Source organism: Lepeophtheirus salmonis, unplaced genomic scaffold (assembly GCF_016086655.4).
Source record: "Lepeophtheirus salmonis unplaced genomic scaffold, UVic_Lsal_1.4 unplaced_contig_2647_pilon, whole genome shotgun sequence".
NCBI classification, from domain to species: Eukaryota; Metazoa; Arthropoda; class Copepoda; order Siphonostomatoida; family Caligidae; genus Lepeophtheirus; species Lepeophtheirus salmonis.
The window spans coordinates 46311-66019 of record NW_027293445.1 but is presented as its reverse complement, the minus strand read 5'-3'; the positions used below and the strand labels follow the sequence as shown (position 1 = coordinate 66019).

Sequence of the window (19709 nt, the reverse complement as noted above, 5' to 3'; positions counted from 1 at the left end):
GCGAACAAGAATTTTTGTAGTCGTTGTTGAGTTTGTTCATAATATGCCTATATATTCTAGACAATTTTTTAGATGCATATATATTTTGGTATGTTAGTTGAAGTTTATAACGCATTATTTTTTTATATTCATAACAATACTACTACGGTTATAAAAGTTTCTTTCAGGGGGAAATTGAAATTATAATTATTAGTATATAAAAGTATTTTTAATTTTTTTAATTAATTTGACAATTTTCAATGTGATTTCCTTCTCCTTCTTTCACCCTAGAAACTCCGGGTAATCCTTCGCTAGTATTTAGCATTACTGAAAAAATTAATCAACTTAAGAATCCTTGCCTAGGTAACAAGCAAGTTTGCTTGGGCATCGTAAATATATAAAATAAATAAGTACTTAAAAAGTGCAGTAGTTTCTGCATCTGAACATTTCAATATTTCAAATTTCTTTTGAAAATTTGAGTTTTTATGTAGTTAAAATACTATTTATTGTATGCTTAAGAAATTTGTTTATGTAAATAATACATGTATTTGACATTTGTGATTACAGCTAAAAAAAAGTTTTTTTAAGAGATATCATGCCGTTGATACAAAACGATAAAGATAAGATAATTTTAATAAACTTCATATATATAAGGAAAAAATTTGATTTAGAAGTCAAACAAACGGTAAGTTACTTTAGACTATTAGTTCAAAATAATATTTTAACTTTTATAAAACCCATATTTTTGTATTATTTTTTTATAATAAACTGAAAATTTACGTTTGATGAAAAAACTGAAAAAAAAAAAAAAAAATGAGAGAAAAAATTGAAAAATTAAACAAAAATGAAAGATATTTTATATACATAACTATTTTTATTTAGTAAAGGTATATGCAAACAAATCTTCCAACAAATTTTTCAAACTTTATTCCATATTCTACTGAAAGTCAATTGTTTTTTTCACCCGGAAAAAAACAAAGCAAAATTGCTATTTAGTACGATTTTTTTTTGTAGCCTATAAGTTTTTTGATTTTGAATAAATTTAGAAAATGTATTATTTAGTTTAATTGTTTGTGAAACAACACTCTTTCATAAATAAATAACTCAACCCCTTATCTACTCTCCTTGAGCGGCAAAAAACTTTTTTAGGATTTTGTGTAAAGCAGGAGGCCTTTTTATAACCTCCCTAAAAGTCGAAACTTCTGTTGTAGGGTGTCTCCCAAAAAAGATGGACCAAGCAAAATTTTCAACCATACTCACACAATCTCATTTTTCTATATATGTATACAGATAGTCGTAGGTGATATTATTTTAGATGGTATGGTCATTTATTACGCAAATTTAATATTTTTAATTCTTGAAATAAAAAGGCAACCTAATACAACAATCTAAGTCACGAAATATTTGATATCATAATTTAAGTGAGTATTATCTACAATTACCTGTACTCTTCTAAAATAAAAAAGTAAGTTTATCTGTATATTGTATCTATTTTGAAAGTAAGTCTTTTTTGACTGTAGATACTTGATCTATTAAATAACAATACCATCAAAAGTGCACGTTATATTTAAAAAAAGAAGATTAATAATGAATAATTGCTCTAAAATAGTTTGTAAAAAGGAATAAAATCTCGTTGGCTGGATTTTTTTTTAAATTGGTCAGAAATTAATGAAGTATTTGATATAGATTGTATATAAAAAAATTAAGCCAACGATGGTGCAAAAATATAACATAAAAATGACATTAGAGAATATTTCAATCTGTAGAGTTGAAAATATCCATAATGGTAGTAAAGGAGGCTTTGATTTAATTCCAATTTTGAAATTGGTGAAGTAAAAAGTTCTCTGCGTTTTTTTTTCTTTATTTTGAAAATCAAATAAATTAAGCTAGGATTATCTTACTTAAATTCAATTTATGTCGTTTTGTTAGAACTTTTGTCCACTTTGAAAGGAATTTCATAATTCTGCAATTGAAGAAGTCTTCGTCAATATTAGTAAATAACTTAACCAGCTTATATTTAAGAGCCTCTCTTAAGTAAGTTTTGTACCACCAAGAAAGATTTTACAAATGATTGCAAAGGTGATAATCGCTTGGTGCCAGAGCTGGACTATACAGCGGGTACAATAGAAATTCATTTTTTTTATGGAATGTATCAGTCGTGATATATAGCTCACTAAAGACATCTAGCAAAAAAGGTAGTCATAATTGCAAAGTAATGTTACCAAAACGATAAATCCTCTTGAATATCATAAATAACTTTAAAAACCGTACTTATTATTTATATTCTGGACAAAAGCCATTGTTTTCACTACATTACAAAAAAAAAAACACTCTCCAAATGTGCTGCAAATAAACATTAAAAAATTAAATTAACTCGTTTTATTTGTGAATAAAATATGGAATTTATTGTATAAATTGACAAAATTTGTATACCTTTGCTTTTTATAATCAAAAGAATTTTACAAATGCAATTAATTTTATTTTCCTTAAGTATTAAGATCCTTTTTTTAAAATACTATGAATAAAAAGGCTTATCTAAGGAAATTAGCATCATTTGAACTATGTACAATATGTAGTAAATAACATTATTCAGGATATCCATAAATAAATTTTTCTTGAATATTAAATTATATACATAAATTAGTCAAATATAATTAATTTATTAAGAATGAATAACTTGGAAATTGTAAAACATATACAAATAAAAAAAAAAAACACAATATATATAGTTAAGTTTTATCCAGTTAGTGAATACTTTTGTGCTTAGGCCGAGTAGGCCTTGTTCGGGTGTCTGTCATTATGATAATATTTTAAAACCTATTTTTCAACTAAATTTAGTATTGGAATAGTGATTCTTTTTTGGTAAACAAAAAAAAAACTTTTTATAGAGGACAATTTAGGACAACAAACAAAGAACTTACATAAAAAACTGAGTGATTTTTTTTACGACGTAACGTTTCTTAAAACAATTTATCGTAATATCTGATTAACCCTTTACCCCTTGAACTAAATTTTAAATGGAATTAAAAAAAATTATTGTGTGGATAGTTAATATTTGGGGGTCATACATTTCAGCGTGATTCTTTTCATTAGTGTTCTTTTCAGGACACTTTTTATAGCACAGCTTCTTTTTAGCGTCCTTCTTTTCCGTATTGCTCTTTTCAGAGCCATCAAAATTGCATTAATCATTGCCATCATTAATGCAATATTGATAACCGGGACTATAACTAGATATATAAAAATCCATTTAAAATATTCCACATTTTGTTCAAATTGTTGCTCGATAATGTCAATATAATCTGTTGAATTTATTAAACTTTCTGTTTTATTCCTAACATCGGGAAAAAATGAACAAAGGAAGATAGAGGGTTCTTTTCTATGTAGTGTTCGGTTCGACTAGACCTCCATTCACTCATTGTATCCATTCCAAAAAATTAATACTATTCTTTTGGATATACTAGTCATATGCATTCTGATCCTTTTCTCGACTTCATGTTCTGTTCAAAGAATCTCGTCTCCTTCAAAAGAGGCATCATTCATTGTGCTGATGTCCCTTAACATGAATATTCTTGATATTGATCTTATAAATCATCGGTTCTATGCTCAATAATAATTCGTTTAGATGTGATAGGCATCATTGTATAATTCTATCACAAGAAAGGAGTTAATAAGAAGACAAAATAATTTACTGAAAGATCTACTTTGGAATACACACAGATTTATCATAATCCAGCCACAGCTCCCTTAATGAAACTATTGAGTCAATTCCTCCTCAAGGCAACTCTGATTCATCTATTACTCTAAGGAAACATTCACTGATAAGAGTCCTTCAGTTGCATGAAATGCAAAAATCATTCATATCTATCATATTGATATAATTCCAATTATACGATGGAGGCTGTGATGTGTGGTCTCTATGGATCATTATATAATTTGAACCTTTCAAGCTTACCCTTATTTTTTTATGTCTTTTGACTATATTTTTTCATTGGAAAACAAGTGAAAGAAAATATATAGTTCTTTTCCCCAACGTTTTGTCTGCAAAGCATATTTTATTTTATTATTTTAAACTGGACAACGTAATGTTGATTAGATGGTTTTTTCTAAGGAGAATCTGGCTCCATTTTGGTTCTTAATTCCATATTTGTCATTAGTTTTTACCTATCCTTTACCATCATGTTTTGGAAAACGGGGTGAATAACAAATACTAGAACATATATAAATAATCCTTAATTTACAAGATAAACATAATTTGTTATCTTTGTTTTAAGTGGTTTTATTTGGTGATTTGCTGCTGATTTCAATGATAAAGTTCATCATTTTTAGATCCACACAGATTAATCACTGGAAATTGCATTTCAACCGTACTATTGAAGATGGAGTGTCTAATAGGGATACATCCGGAGATGTTACCATTGTGAAGTAAAACACGATTTAAACTTCTTTTTGAGCTATTAATAAAGAGTTTCCACTCACTTGAATGATACGCAGGTAATCCCTTAGTCTTAAAGAAGTCCTTCAATGCTTCTCAAGTAAGCAATTATGAGAATCAAAGACCTTCTTCCTTTTTGTATCATTGTTAAGATAAAATCTGATAACTATTCCCTGAAAAAAAAACCTTTTTTGCTCTTGCAGTCTGAAGCCAACAACTAACAGATTGATTAAGTAATTTAAATCTCGAATCATGTCATTCAATTCAGGTTGCATGTATAGAGAAGATTGACAAAACAATGCCCCTATGTTGAGTAATTTGCATTTGTATCTTCCTCTTCATCATCATCAACAGAAATATGTGCTCCCTGATCAATATCTGCTAACTTGGTGAAAATAGGTAAATGTATTTTATCCGAATGAGAAACTAGTCGTATTGCAGAAGACATGCTAAAGTATGGCATGCATTGCTTTTTCTTTTTATTCAATCCTTTAATTTTTCAAGGCAGAAGTCGCAGTCATCCAGGTGGTATGTCAGTTCTTTCCAAATCATCGGCATGCCAAATTTGAGCTCTGCATTTTTTTTTTTTTGAGACAAAGATCTACAGAAAAGTCGTACACACTATGTGAGGTAGCCATTTTTGTTTTGGTCCCAACTGTGTAGTGAAGTGATATTTAATACATAAAATATTTAAATTTAATATTTTCTTCTCTAAAACGAGGGACGTTTCTTTATATATAGATTATTGTTTTTTGAAAATGAAAGAATAAGGCAGGAGCGAGAATCTTTAATCGAAATAAAGATTTGCTATCTGTAAAAAAAAATAAAAAAAAATATGACTAATTTGGGACCTGTGGGAATATTGGTTTCTTAAATTCAATTATATGGTCAAATATAACATTTTAATGGGTCTTCTATTTCGATAATTTTGTGTTTATTTCTGAAGATTGTTGCCTTGTCAATGATTATTTTGCTAGTCCATATAAACCCCCTTTGATTTTAAAGAGGGTCCTGCTATAGTAGGCGACACACTTATATTTTATAGGGCTGTATGTGTTAACTTAAAATAATTCACAAAAGGAGAAGTTGAAGAATGGGTAGTAACAGTTTTTTAATTGCCCTGCACAGAAAACCATTCCTTGGATTTGAATCATTTTGGATTCCATCACTTCGATGAATTAATGACAATAAAAAAAATGAAAGAATTGGCTAACTCAATAGTTATCAATATTTTTATATTTCATATCATGTGAGAAAGAAAAAATATTAAAATGTACTAATAAAAATCCAAATCTGAACATTTTTGACAGAATTTATTGCAAAAAGCGTAGGACCTTGGCTTTGGAGCATTTTTATTATTGATGTAATGTGTGAAGATAAACTAAATAAATAAATTGTATCCTAAAAACAACTTCCTTTCGAACACATCTAAAGGAGCTTGCACCTTTTATTAAACTTGGATGATATGCTCAATAAATTTTTATTTAATTATTTTAAAGATTAATTTCATTTTTTTTTGATTACAAATATTTTTTTAATAAATGCTATTTTTAAAATACATATACTTGTATTTGAAGAAAAATTACAAAATTTTTTATACATTTATTTTATATTTTAATTTATACAAAAAGTATTTATTTCTCCTTACTTTTTTGATGTAAGATAATATAAAAAGTAATTCCATATACAATCTAACCTAATTTAACGACCATCAATTTTAAGTTAATGTTCAGTTTCTCATATTATTTTGTTTACATAATATAATATTTGTTTTAAAAAGTCACTTCCACTAAACTGTTGCTTTTTCCTTTCCTTTGCCTGGCCACTAAATGCAAGTTTGACTGTATGCACAATGAAACAAATAAATTATAAAAAAAGTTTGACTGTATTAAAGTTCTTTATAAGGGAATATTGCAGTGTCAGTATTAGGGGATCACTAGCAGGTCAAGTGCAAGTAGGAGGGAAGTGGGGGAGGGGGGCACCGTTCACTTTTTATTGGAGTATTAAAAAAAAAAGGATATCACTCAGATTTTTGATTATTTAGATGGTACAAAAAATATAATATCAAAAAAAAAAAATCATTTATTCGTGCCCTAATGGTGTATTAATAAATATGTTAATCTCCTTTATCAACCAAGGATAACAACTGAATACCTTGGAATAAAAGTATTCTGGTTTGAACATATCCAGTAAAAGCAGAGCAGAAAAATAGGATTGTGGGATCATGGAGTCAAATAAGAAAAGAGACAGAGAATATAAAAGAAAATCAAAGCCTTCTAAAGAAACAGTTTACCGATAGCGATATCCCATCTTCGTGTTTCCATGTTACGATAGAAATCAATAAAAATCATTATTTCGTAATTATACACAATTATTTTAGAATAAAGTTGTTATTGTTAAGAGGTTTATGAGAAAATTCATTTTTATTGTCAAGATACAACTTTAGAGGGGTTCAGCCTTTGCAAACTCTTTTTTGGTTTTGAAGAATACCCTCCATTGAATAAAATCCTCTGTTTTTATGGAAATATACACTGATTCTATTCAAGAAATAGACGGACGGGTGTTAATTTGAACCTATGCAGGATAATTTAAACAATTATACTCAATAATACTTCCATTCAATGAGACAGCATCCACAGAGTCAGACACAAGAACCTATTCCCAAGAGATACAATCCCGGAACATCATGGATATCTCAATATTATGAACAAATATAAATTCAATGGGACCACGATTGGACTCATTTATTTTAAAGAGCTAAAATTAATTAATTGATTTAGAAGTTCCTGCAATATTATTATATCTTATTAAATAATAATTTTAATTGTTGTGATTATATATATTTTTTTGTTAAACAGTCTTCTCACTCATGCAACTCTGATATAATATAACTATCAACCTGTTAATAGGAAGAATGTGCAAATACGCATTAATACATAAAATAAAGAGTCAGTCTGTTCTAAGTGTATTAACAATTAACATGAAATGTATGTATAAATATCAATTAACACGTAACATGGCGTAGTCGGCAAGGTAATAAAGTTAATAAGATATTTCGAAAAAAATAAATGAGAAAATTAAATTTTAAAAGGATGTTGACGAAGAGCGATTTAGAGTTGGAAAATAAGTCACTTATGAAGCAGATTTAAACGCTGGAAAAGAATGTGGAATTAACAAATCAAGAATGTACAGTGACAATAATGAAAATGGTAATGGAATAACAATAACAACTAGATATAAATCCTACAATTTATAGAGAAAATGTAGAAAAAAATCATGGATTATAGGGGGAATGAAGATGATGAGAAAGACACAGAATGAAGGTCATCAGAACGTATCAGCGAAGGAAAATTCACATCAACGCACAACCTTCGATCGATGAAGATATGGAATTGAAAGAATTTATAAATTGGAAATCATTCTGGGACAATTATGTCATGGGGATGGAGATGCATGACTAAGCAGAAGTAAGAAACAAGCAAATTTTAAATCATTATGTAGTCCGGAGATGTTGAATAAAATCAATTACGCATGGAAATTAACATTGAAAATGAAAATTCTATAATAGGAAATATGGTGATTATAGAAAATTACATAAGAAAGCAAACAAATATGGTATTAGAACAAATAAAATTAGTGGAACAAAAACAAAAGGAGGATGGAAAATTTGATTCGTTCTACACATAATTATATATTCAAGCAAAAATGTTGGGTTACGTGAAATAACGTTTGACGTTTGGATGTCAAATTTAATTATACTGAGGATAAGAAATGAAGGTACTAAGAAATTGTTATTACCTAAATCACCACAGTAATTCCTTGCAGAAGGATTTTTTATCTCCCGCAGTAAAGAGAAGGGAAAAGTCCAGGAAGAGGCGTTGGCTAGAAAACCATTAGGATTAATATCTAGTATAAAGCAACAAAATTTTAAAGAGATATCAAGTCAAAAATACATGAGATGTTCTTATTGCAGAGGTAACCATCATAGTAAGGGAGGAAAATGACTGGCTTATATGGAAAGGAGTGTAATCGATGCAGAAGAATAGGACATTATCAAAGAGTTTGAAAGTACAAAATACAAAATTTAGAGATAATGATGCAAAATTACAAGAATAATCGACAGTAAGGGTGACAGACGGATATTGGAAAGGAAGGAAATAGAAAATACCAAGTTGGATTAAATACAGGAATAATTATATGCCGATATATAAGTTTCTTGAGGCTGAGAAAAGGGGAGGAAATGGAATATGTGGAAGACTATGGGGATACTTATGAACTCAGAGTCAGAAGGTTATATATGGCAAATAATTTTTTCAAGAAGTAACACAATCAGTAAGTACATTAATTTGATTATAAGGCAACACTAATCAATTAGATGGGATTATGTAAATGTAACATGTATTTGACATGTGTGATTAAAGCAAAAAAAAATTTTTTGAAGAGATATCATGACGTTGATACAAAACGATAAAGATAATATAATTTTGATAAACTTCATATATATAAGGAAAGAATTTGATTTAGAAGTCATACAGAAGGTAAGTTACTTCAGATTATTAGCTCAAAATAATATTTCAACTTTGATATTTTCTAGAAATGATGAAACTTTTTGGTGCCCTTTTGGTCATGGCTGCTGCCGCCCATGCTGCTCCTAGAGTGAAACAAAGGGGAAGAATTATAGGAGGAGATGAAGTTGAGCCAAACTCAATTCCCTTTCAAATTTCATTACAAAGTATTACAGAGTTCCACCTTTGTGGTGGTTCTGTAATTGACAAGGATACTATAATCACTGCTGCTAGTTGCTGTGACAACTTTAACTCATGGCAATTGCAAGTTGTTGCAGGTGAACACGATCTCTCCTCTAAGAGTGGAGATGAACAAACGATTGGTGTATCAAAAATCACCTACCACGAGAAGTTTGAATCCCATCGGACCAACTACGACGTTTGTCTTTTGAAATTGAAGTCCTCCTTGAACCTCAACGAGTTAATAATTTCTCATTAATTTTTTTTTTTTAATAATTGATAACTATTTTTATTTTATAGGAAAGTCAAGCCTGTTGCTCTCCCAGAAAAGGACCAAGAATTTACGGGAGATGTTGTTGTGTCCGGATGGGGAACTATCTCCTCCCGTGGCCCATCTTCTCCAGTCCTTAGATCAGTTACCGTCCGCGTGGTTTCTGATGAGGGTGAGACTATAATTATAATTTTACCGGTAAAACGAATTTACCTCTGTAATGTTTAATATAATAGACTGTAGTAATGCCTACTTTGTATCTATTGATGAAACCATGATCTGTGCTGCTGCTCCAGGAAAGGACTCCGCCCAAGGTGACTCTGGTGGTCCATTGGTTCAAGACGGAACCCTAGTTGGTATTGTTTCTTGGACCTATGGTTTTGCTGGTCCTAGATACCCAGGTGTCTACTGCAAGGTCTCCAAGTTCATTGACTGGATCGCTGAATACAAATAGATATTCTGACAAAGATTTATTTTGTTTGTAGAATGCTTTTGGAGGTGCTTCTTATTTTGTACTACTAATCTAAGTCATTCTGTTTTTTTTTTTTTGTAAACATATTCAATAAAATTTTTTTAGTTAAAAATGTTAAATGATATAAGAGTCCATTATTTCTTATTAATAAGAATATAGTAAAGTATGCATAGGTATTTGTGTCAATTCTGTTACTTTTTCGACTCAAAATATTGTGATATCTGGATATTAAAAAACTCAATATATTTAACTTTCTCTTAAATACCAAATTTGCAATTTTTTTAATATTTTGCATAATATACTGTTAAAAATTGAAATGGACACCAACATTTATTACTATTTTATTTTTTTAAATTCATTTCACATTGTTTTTTTATAAATATTGATTCTTAAAAAATCTTCTGCTGAAAAATGTGATAAAATTATCGCTGATCTGCCAAAAAATTGATTTCATCAAACTTTTTTTTTTATTCTAAATTAAAGAATTTTAAAATTACTTTATCCAAATATTCTGACTTTTTTATATTTGTACTTTGGAGAACTTTTTTATCTGGAATATAGCAGTTTCTTTTATCCGAATTTGAGTGTAAATTATACAAATATGGACAATTATTTTATGTACATACAGATTCTCCTTGATGTCTTTAAACCAACTAAACATTTTTTTAAAGACAAGATTATTTAAATACTGTAAAAAAAATAAAAAATAGTTATATTATGTATTGTTACTTTTAATTTGTCTAAATCTTAAAAATTGTCTTAATCTAAAAAAGGCATGGGTTCAACTATTTCTGGTCACTTTATGCAGTTTGCCAAAATAAGTAAGTAGAAGGTTGGTAAATAGAAACTCCTTTTTTATAAGACCTTGAATAATATATAATTTAGCAATTCATGCAAATCCAAGAGAGGGTGGACTAATCCAATAGAAGAAGTCCATGAGCAAGTCATCTCCAACTAAATGCATTATTTAGAGGCAATTTGAATTACAAATAGATCAAACTGATTTCTGGGTGGTATAGCAGGGAAAAATATAATCTATCTGATGGCTGGAAATCTTAACTGAGTTTTGTAATATTTCAGGAGATTTTTGTCCGATTTTTGGGTTTACAAAACCAAAAGAAGACTTCTTTTGTATATTCTTTACTTTGTATTTCATTAAGTACAGTTGGTTGTTTCATACGCAAGTTCTGATACAATGGCCAGAAACCTAAAATTCCTGGTTAGCCAAGCCTATAACTGGTTTTCTAGATTTTCCTACCTGGAAAAGGTAGGTTTTACCCGGCTTATGATTACTCAATTAAACCAATTTATGATAGGCATTAACTTCTGAAATTTGTACAAGCTACCCAGAGAAGATGGTTATCTATAACTTCTGCTCTACAAAGAGTTTGTGACAAATTGTTGGAGCTAAACACTCATATTAGTTATAGTAAGGCTATAAACCAAATCAACAGAAAGCTGATACACATCAGACATGATCCACTCTTTTGAAGGTGATGAATATAATCGTTATTTTATTTTTTTTTTTTTTTTTTTCGAAATCTTTGCTGAATGATTTTCAAAGAGTCAACATTATTTTTGAGTACAATGATAGTAACCCTACCAAATTGTTTGATGACTTTACGTTTCGTTGAAAATTAGGTAAATAGATTTATTCTTCCTACTAATCAGCATTGGGTTGATCCTTTCACCTGTAATCTTGAAGAATACCTTGTTCCTAAATTGTACTTAGGAAATAAATATCTTTATTATTCTGCAACTTTTTGGATCAAAAGGTATTACCCCGTTACGGAGTCTTAGTTTTACTATTTTTCTGGAGTTTTGATTTATCACCCCAGACTTTCAACTTCGGGAGTTTTTTCTCTCTGAAATTGCTTAATCTTTCCCCTTCCTAACATGATTTTTTTTTTTTTTGCCTCTGTTTTAGTTAGGCTCTTTTTATAATCGTAAAAAAAAGATAGAATTCTTTTGTTGAGTAGGTATCTCAATTCCTTAGTCACATTACATCTTTTTTTTTCTAGTAGAGGTATTTTGAAGAAGAGAAACGCTCAATTTTCAATTGAATATTAAAATATAAGATAAATGTATGGAAATATTTGTAATTTTCTTAAAATACGAGAGTATGTATTTTTATAATTTTTGATAGCATTTATTAAAAAAAATATTAGTAATCAAAAATCAAAAATGAAATTAATCTTTAAAATAATAATAAACAAAAAAATTATAAAGCATATCATCCAACTGTAATATAAGGTGCAGGCTTCTTTAGATGTATTTGAAATAGTCAAATTTTGATTTTTTATTAGTACATTTTAATATTTTTTCTTTCTCACATGATATGAAATATAAAAATGTTGAAAACTATAGAGTTAGCCAATTCTGTCATTTTTTTAATTATGATTAATTCATCGAAGTGATGGATTCCAAAATTATACGAATCCAAGGAATAGTTTTTTTTTTGCAGAGTAATGAAAAAACTGATACTACCCATTCTTCAGCCCTATAAAATATAAGTGTGTCACCTACTATGGTAGGCTCCCTCTTTAAAATCAAAGGAAGTTTATATGGACTAACAAAATAATCATCGACAAGGCAACAACCTTCAGAAATAAACACAAAATTATCGAAATAAAGACCCATTAAAATATTATATTTTACCATATAACTGAATTTAAGAAAACATCATTCCCAGAGGTCCAAAATTAATCATATTTTTTTTTATAGATAGCAAATCTTTATTTCGATTTAAGATTCTTAGTACAGTATTTCTAAACATAAACTTTTAATGATACTACAATTATTCAAAAAGAGTTGAGGTTGTTTTCAATGCCAGAAATAAATAAGTCAGACAATATCAGATGGTTTTTAAGACTGGATAATTATGTTCAGTTATGTTGAAACATGTATTTCAAATTCATACGCAATAACAAAAATATTATAATCATGGAAAAAAACTTTAGTAGCTTTTAAAAAAAATTGATATAATTATTTCTATACAATAGCATATAGAGCTAAATTATTAAAAATTATCTATCAATAGAATTCTAAATTTGCCACCAATATATATTGTTTTCAAAAAAACTTGTAAGCAAATAATTGACTAATACAAATCTGTTACCTCTATGAAAACAAATGTATATCAATAACACTAAAATCACATTAAACAAAGTATTTCCATCATTCCTAACTAAAAAAAAATTTGACAAAAGCGTTTATATTAAAAGTTAGGTGATTCAAATTAATAGCACAACCATTAATACATACTCATCTATATAAAACCTATAAATGATTAAATACATAAAACTTTTAAAAGGATGAAAATTAAAAAATTGAAAACTGATAAAAATACAATGTAAGCTCTTAAATTAGTGAGATAACACCGTTACTACGAAATAACCGACTGAAAAGAATAAATTCTATTTTTAAATTAGTTGCAGAAGGCCCAAAATGTATTAATATTTCTTTCTTTAGAAATTATAAATAAATATGTAATCTTTCTTTTTTATGTGCATTCTAGAATATCGTTTTCTGCCAATGCACATTATTATAATAAATTGTTAAAAGCTTGATGTAAAGTGGATTGTCAATATATTTTCCTTGAATCCAGCACATAAAAAAACTTATTTTATAAAAAATTTTATATTTGAAATTTTCTTGGGACTTCTGTAGGCTTCAAATTCTTACTAAAGCCAAGACAACAGGATTTTCAGATCTCTGGAGAGAAAACCTAACTTATACATGAAGTGTGTTAATATAATAGATGATCCAATTTGTGAAAATAAATTAAGGGTAAGGCGTTATGACAAAATTGACAATTTAACCATTTCAACTCTTTATTTACTTGATTAGAGTTTTTTAAAAGATAAAATTTATAATTGAAATAATTGGCAAATTAGGTACATTTTCTTTTAAATATATCACAAAATAGTTGCATAATTTTATTTTTCTTTAAAAAAAAAATTAAAAATAATCACTGAACAAAAAATTTATGTCCATATAAATCTATTACATTTTAAATATAAGCTCAGTCATTGTCAAGTGTGTTATAAGTGTACCACTCATGTCTATAAACTGGTTACTTTTAGTTGTATCTTGTATTAACTTTGAGAATTTTAAGTTCTATGTAATTATTAGAATACGTTTATATTAAATCTGAAACTTGTCAGAAAGTCCTCTCTCTTTAAAACATTGATATAATAGCTATTTTGACTCACTCTAGCTCCTGTCTTATTCTTTATTTTCAAAAAACAATAATCTATATATATAAGGAAACGTCCTTCTTTTTAGAGAAGAAAATATTAAGTTTAAATATTTTTTTGTATTAAATATCACTACACAGTGATACTTAATTCATAATTTTTTGCTGATACATGTAAGGGTCTATATCAGTATCGCATAAGAAAAACACCTCCAGCTTCTACCATAGCCTAGAAACTAAAAAACATTTGTTATCCATGTTGGTCACTGTCTCGATGATAGAAGTCTGCAGGGAGTCAAAACTATATTAAGGATTTATTTTTTAACTCTCTCTCCAATAAAAACTTAATAAATTAACGAATAGGCTCAGTTCTGGTAAGCTAAGACGTCGCATTTCCTTTCCTAATTTGTTTTTGGATGTTTTGTTCAACTTTTTGGTATCAAAACTATCATGAGTCGTCATTTCAGGTGTTCTCAATCCATCCAACTCATTAGAAGCCTTTTCTATTTTGTAAATAGTCGATTAAAACCTCGTATAATCAACAAACTTCTTTGGTGTACGTCCAGCACAGGGTCACATAATGATATCATTAAGGATTCGTATTCGGAGGACATCTCAAAGATTTGGGAATTGAATATTCATAGCATACTTTTAGAATTGTTATTTAGAGTTGTCAAAATATCAAGGTCTGACATTTTTCCAGAATTAAAATCCCCTCCCTATATATTCCATTTATTATTTGATCAATGGTGGGTTTATTTGTAAATAAATATATATTTATAAGTTCAAACCTTATAATGTAAAATCAGACATTTTCTTTCACGATTAATACATTTTTCGCTAGTTTGGCCTGTCTTGCTTATACTCTACAAGTGGTGATGAGTTTATATTTTTACCTTGTCAGCTTTAAGAACGTACATGAAAAATTTAAGGAAAATCCATCAATTGTTTTGCCATTGACTGAAGGACACACGTATACGCACAGACATTTATTTTAAAATATATATATGTTTATTAAGAAATAAACTCGTAACAATAATATATTCCGGGGAGAAAATTGATGTAATATGTTATTAATGAGTAGGTAAATACTAATCAATAATTTTGAATATGAAGTATCTTAAAACCTGTTCTAATCACTAACAGCTAAATTCTATTTCAATTCTAATTTCAATTTTCCTTTCAGAATATTATTTATATATATGTGAACGCAACCTCGCCACTTTATTTTATTTAATTTTTTAATAAATATTTAGAACTAAATTTGATTTGTTAATTTATTTATAATGTTGAATTTTAGAATTTTATGTAGTTTGTTAAAAAGTATATTTGATTGGCACTAGCCTATAAAATGGATAATAGTAGCCAATTTAATTAGTGTAATTAGTGATTAGTGTGTTATTTGGTTTTTGAGAAGTATCAGTTTTTCTTATGGCGTAATATATATGTAAATATTTATTGTTACTATTCAAGATGTGTCTTACGGGTTTGTGTATAGAAATAGGTATATGTGTGATACGCGTGTACCTATGTAGAAGTCTCTCGTATTTATTCCAAGAATATACCTCTGATAGTATTGGATAACACATGGCCAGGGGATAGTTTAAGCAGGTAAGACCTAGCACCGTTACAACATAGTTACAACGACTCCTAGGTAAAAAATTGATCATACCACTAACCCTGACATATGCAAAAGGATGCCAGACGAAAAGAAGATCGCCAAGCTAGTCACCGCAAAGAAATCACCATGTGTCCAGAGAAGATACTTCAACACACGAACTGCAAATGTAAGAAAAATTGCTTCAATAAGATAACTCATATCCATTTAAAGTCAGATGAAGACTTAAGCTATAAAAAATGCAATTAAAATTTTGAAAAAATAATCAGAGAAAGTTTTCATTTTTTTTTTTTTTGGAGAGACCTTCGAAAAAAACCTTTAATCGAAGTTAGAAGACAAAGACACGTAAATATCAAAGGAAAACGGTTAAAACAAATTGAAGACGACATCAAATACCAACAGTTCTGGAAATGGATTGAAATGACGAATAGTTATGTCAACTTAAAACATCTGAGAGAAAAAACAAGAGAAGCTCAAATTGCTATTTTTCGGACATGTTATCCATTTACATTCATCATCGATACACTTCACATTGTCGAAATTCCTTGGGACATTTCCAAAGGCTTAGGAAAGTTTATTGAAGACAGGCAGCAGCTAAATAGAAATTGATACTACGTAAACAAGAAATTATGAAGCAATTAATTAGTTTCATTGCGAGTTAAAAATATTAGGAAAAGAAATTGAAATCTACGAGATGAAATCCAAGGAATTTTTGACCACTCTGATCACTTACGGGTAAAAATGATGACATTCATGAAAAAGTTTTAGAAATAACCTAACACCTCAATCTGAAAGACACTATTCTTTGTGTAGGACCGTTGAAATGACCAAAAGTTATCGAAACAGCTTGAACAATCTATTTTTGGTTGGTATAAATTGAATTTTCAGAAATGACGAGAATATTGGAGGTCATGTTAAAAATAGAAATCAAAGTCGTGGGAGATCATAGACGAGGTTGAAAAAAATCTCTGTGAAAAGTGTGGCTTCAAGGTTTTTCATCAATTTGGAAAACTGTGCCCTGCAAAGGAGGTCGAATGCCAGGCACTGTTAGAAATTAAAACATTATGCTGAAATTTATAGAGATAAAAATATTAGTTAACTAAAATAATCAATTCTGTTTGTGAATGATTGCTGAACAATCTCCTAAATGATAAATTGAACTTCGATTATGATATTCAAAAACAAAACAAAACATTGTTTGATCAAAACATTTTTTGTCAAATCACCGAGTATTTTATTTTATCTTTAAACAAAAGATTTTTTCGTCAAACATTCATTATATACTCATTATGATTGAAAACCAATGTGAAATGAATATCAAAAGAAAATACAGTAAGAAATGTTGATGACAGTTTAAATTTATAACAATAAATTCTTTGCAAAGTATTAAATGAATTGCAAATTTGGTATCCTAGCAAAATCGACTTTAACTCTTATTTACATTTTGCTATACTGTTTTTTTTATAAAAAATAATGAATCGTTACAGCACTAAACATTAGAATATATTATGTTAACAAAAAAACATATTGAAAAATTTTTTCAAAGCCAAAAGAAGAACAAAGAAAAAAATTCTAAAACAATAAAGATGGTTTAAAGTTATCTTTTTCGGGAAACTTAAAACTTTCTACAAAATGCAAAGAAATGAAAAAACAAAATTTTCTAAACACAACTTTTTTTTTTCTGTACCTAAATGATTAGATCTTCAACCTAATAAATTCAATAATTAATTTATATAATGGTAAAAAATTAAGTATTGACAAAAATAATAATGAAAAAGTCAATAAGCACATATATTAATATTTATTTCTAGACTGCTTTTATGTTGACTCGTATCATATTTGCTTTTCTGGCGTTTACGACGCTCCTACAACACTCTGACGTCACTAAATAGCAAGCTTCCCCCTAGTCTTTGCAGTGGAGAGAAAGAAAAGGAAAGTGAGACAACAATCATGTTTTTTGCAGAAAGTGTTGAAGGTATCATTTGGTACAGACTCACTTTCTAATATAGTTTTTTAAAAAACTACTTTGATGATTGACAAATACTCGTTCTGGAGAGAGATTTTTCTCTCACATACTTCTCCCGACTCGACCGGTATAGATCCTTTTGTGTAGGTATCTCCTCTTCCTCTATTTTATGATCATTCATCCGTCTACTTTCTTACTTAGTTTCAGGTCTACTATGTTAATGAAAAACCATGAATCCTGAGAATATTCCGTCTTATGAACTCATACCACTCATGAGTTCGCCATCTCACAAGAACGAGGTTTTCTTTTAACTACCTATCTTTATCTTTAACTCAACCAACGCCGGAGCCATCAATTCAGAGCAGACTTTCGCCAAGATCCTAACTTATGTCCTACCAATAACTCATTCATTCCTTGATGCCTATCCTTGTTGGAGCCTTATTTTACATTTTGAAGATAGTTTGAAGAATAAACATTTTTGTACCTATCTCTAGGGGAAATTTACTCAATTCTGATATGTATTTATATATTAAACTGGGACATTATCTATAATATACATTCTACTGCTGAACTGACTACTTTTATTGGACCTATCTACAATATATTTCTTTCTCTCCTTTTATATTGTATGTTAGTGGATCCACTTCATTGAAACAACGTTTCTCCATTGTGCAAAGCTTTTTGATATTTGTTCTCTGTTGTGTTCGTTGTCCCACTACTCTTCGCTACTATTATATGATATTAAATAGATTTTATTTGCACTTATGCGACTGATTTAATATACATATATTCATTCCTTTTTTTTTTTTTTGATTTGTTGTGAAAATTGACTTTAATTACTCGAAGGTTGAGTTCTATATTACTTTCAGTACACTTTCGGACCCTTTTATACTATCAATGTCATAGTCTAAAAGTGTAAAAACTGATACTTACTTCTGCTTACTTACGTGTTCCAATTTATACTGTTCAGAAACCTGCAGGCTGGATTTATTACATTGATTGTTGTCGGGAATCTGGGGAATAGAGTGAGGTGGGAAGAAGTCCTTAGACTTCATCTCCAAGTCGAGTCTTAAGACTCTGCTCGCAAGTCCAACTCCTGGAGTACCGTTCGAGTCCTCAGAAAATAAAATATACTTTAAAGAGTACTTTATATCCATTGAAAAAATTGGAATGACGCAAGTCTTCACACTATGCCCTAAACTCAAAATTCACTCCTCTGGGAATAAATATCGATTTGATGTAGTAGATTCTTGAGATTTTGATTTATTAAAGGATGACTTTTTCTTTCTTCCTTATTTGTTAAGATTAGTAGCTCTACTTCTTTTCCTTGTACATATACTCTGGTTCATACTCTTCAAGGAGAACATACTAGGCACAAAAAAAAAAAAAAAATCCTGACTTTTTATTTAAATCTTCATATCGTAAAAATACCACATTAACACGTCTAACGTCCTAATAATTTGTTCCATCATTCATCGGATTATTTACTTCAATATATATTTAAAGTTATTTTATAAATCAATATGTCTATATTATAAATGAATTACTAATGATTCCTTTGAATGACTTGAAACCAATGAGATATACATGATGAACTAAATTGCTAGCTGAATATGTGCAATCTCATTGACAATTATTTAGTTATTACTGATTGACTATGATATTAGTGTCATTAAATTAATAATTAATTAATGAAGTGTAAATGACTAGCTATTATAAAAATAAGACAAATATTAATGCAATTAATATGAATAAAAATGCTACTTCTGATTGAGTTTGATAATTTAATATTTCATTTAATATCGTTTTTAAATGCAAAACAAAAAAGGAAAAGACTCACTTTTCAATATATTTAACATAATCCTAATTATGGATATGAATTATATTTTATATATGAATTAAAATTACAAATTGGTGATATTTGATCATGGCCATAGAGTCTTCAGAAGTTTATATGTACAATTAATCTGAAGTGCAATTAAACAATTAGTTGTTAGAGATGTGTAGACTGAGAATTACAGTTTTGAC

At 28.7% G+C, this 19709-nt stretch overlaps 1 protein-coding gene and 1 long non-coding RNA gene across 2 annotated transcripts; both read left to right on the top strand.

Moving 5' to 3' along the window:
- The first annotated feature begins 9007 nt into the window (after positions 1 to 9007).
- On the top strand, positions 9008 to 9881 carry LOC121131196 (trypsin-1-like). The gene is made up of 3 exons (XM_040726714.1): positions 9008 to 9396; positions 9457 to 9599; positions 9664 to 9881. The coding sequence occupies exons 1-3, from the start codon at positions 9008 to 9010 to the stop codon at positions 9879 to 9881; spliced, it is 750 nt and encodes a 249-aa protein (XP_040582648.1).
- A 7861-nt stretch (positions 9882 to 17742) lies between these two features.
- Positions 17743 to 18252, top strand: LOC121131198 (uncharacterized). Its single transcript, XR_005868974.2, has 2 exons — positions 17743 to 17824; positions 17883 to 18252. It is a non-coding gene; the product is annotated as an uncharacterized lncRNA (long non-coding RNA).
- Positions 18253 to 19709: the final 1457 nt, after the last annotated feature.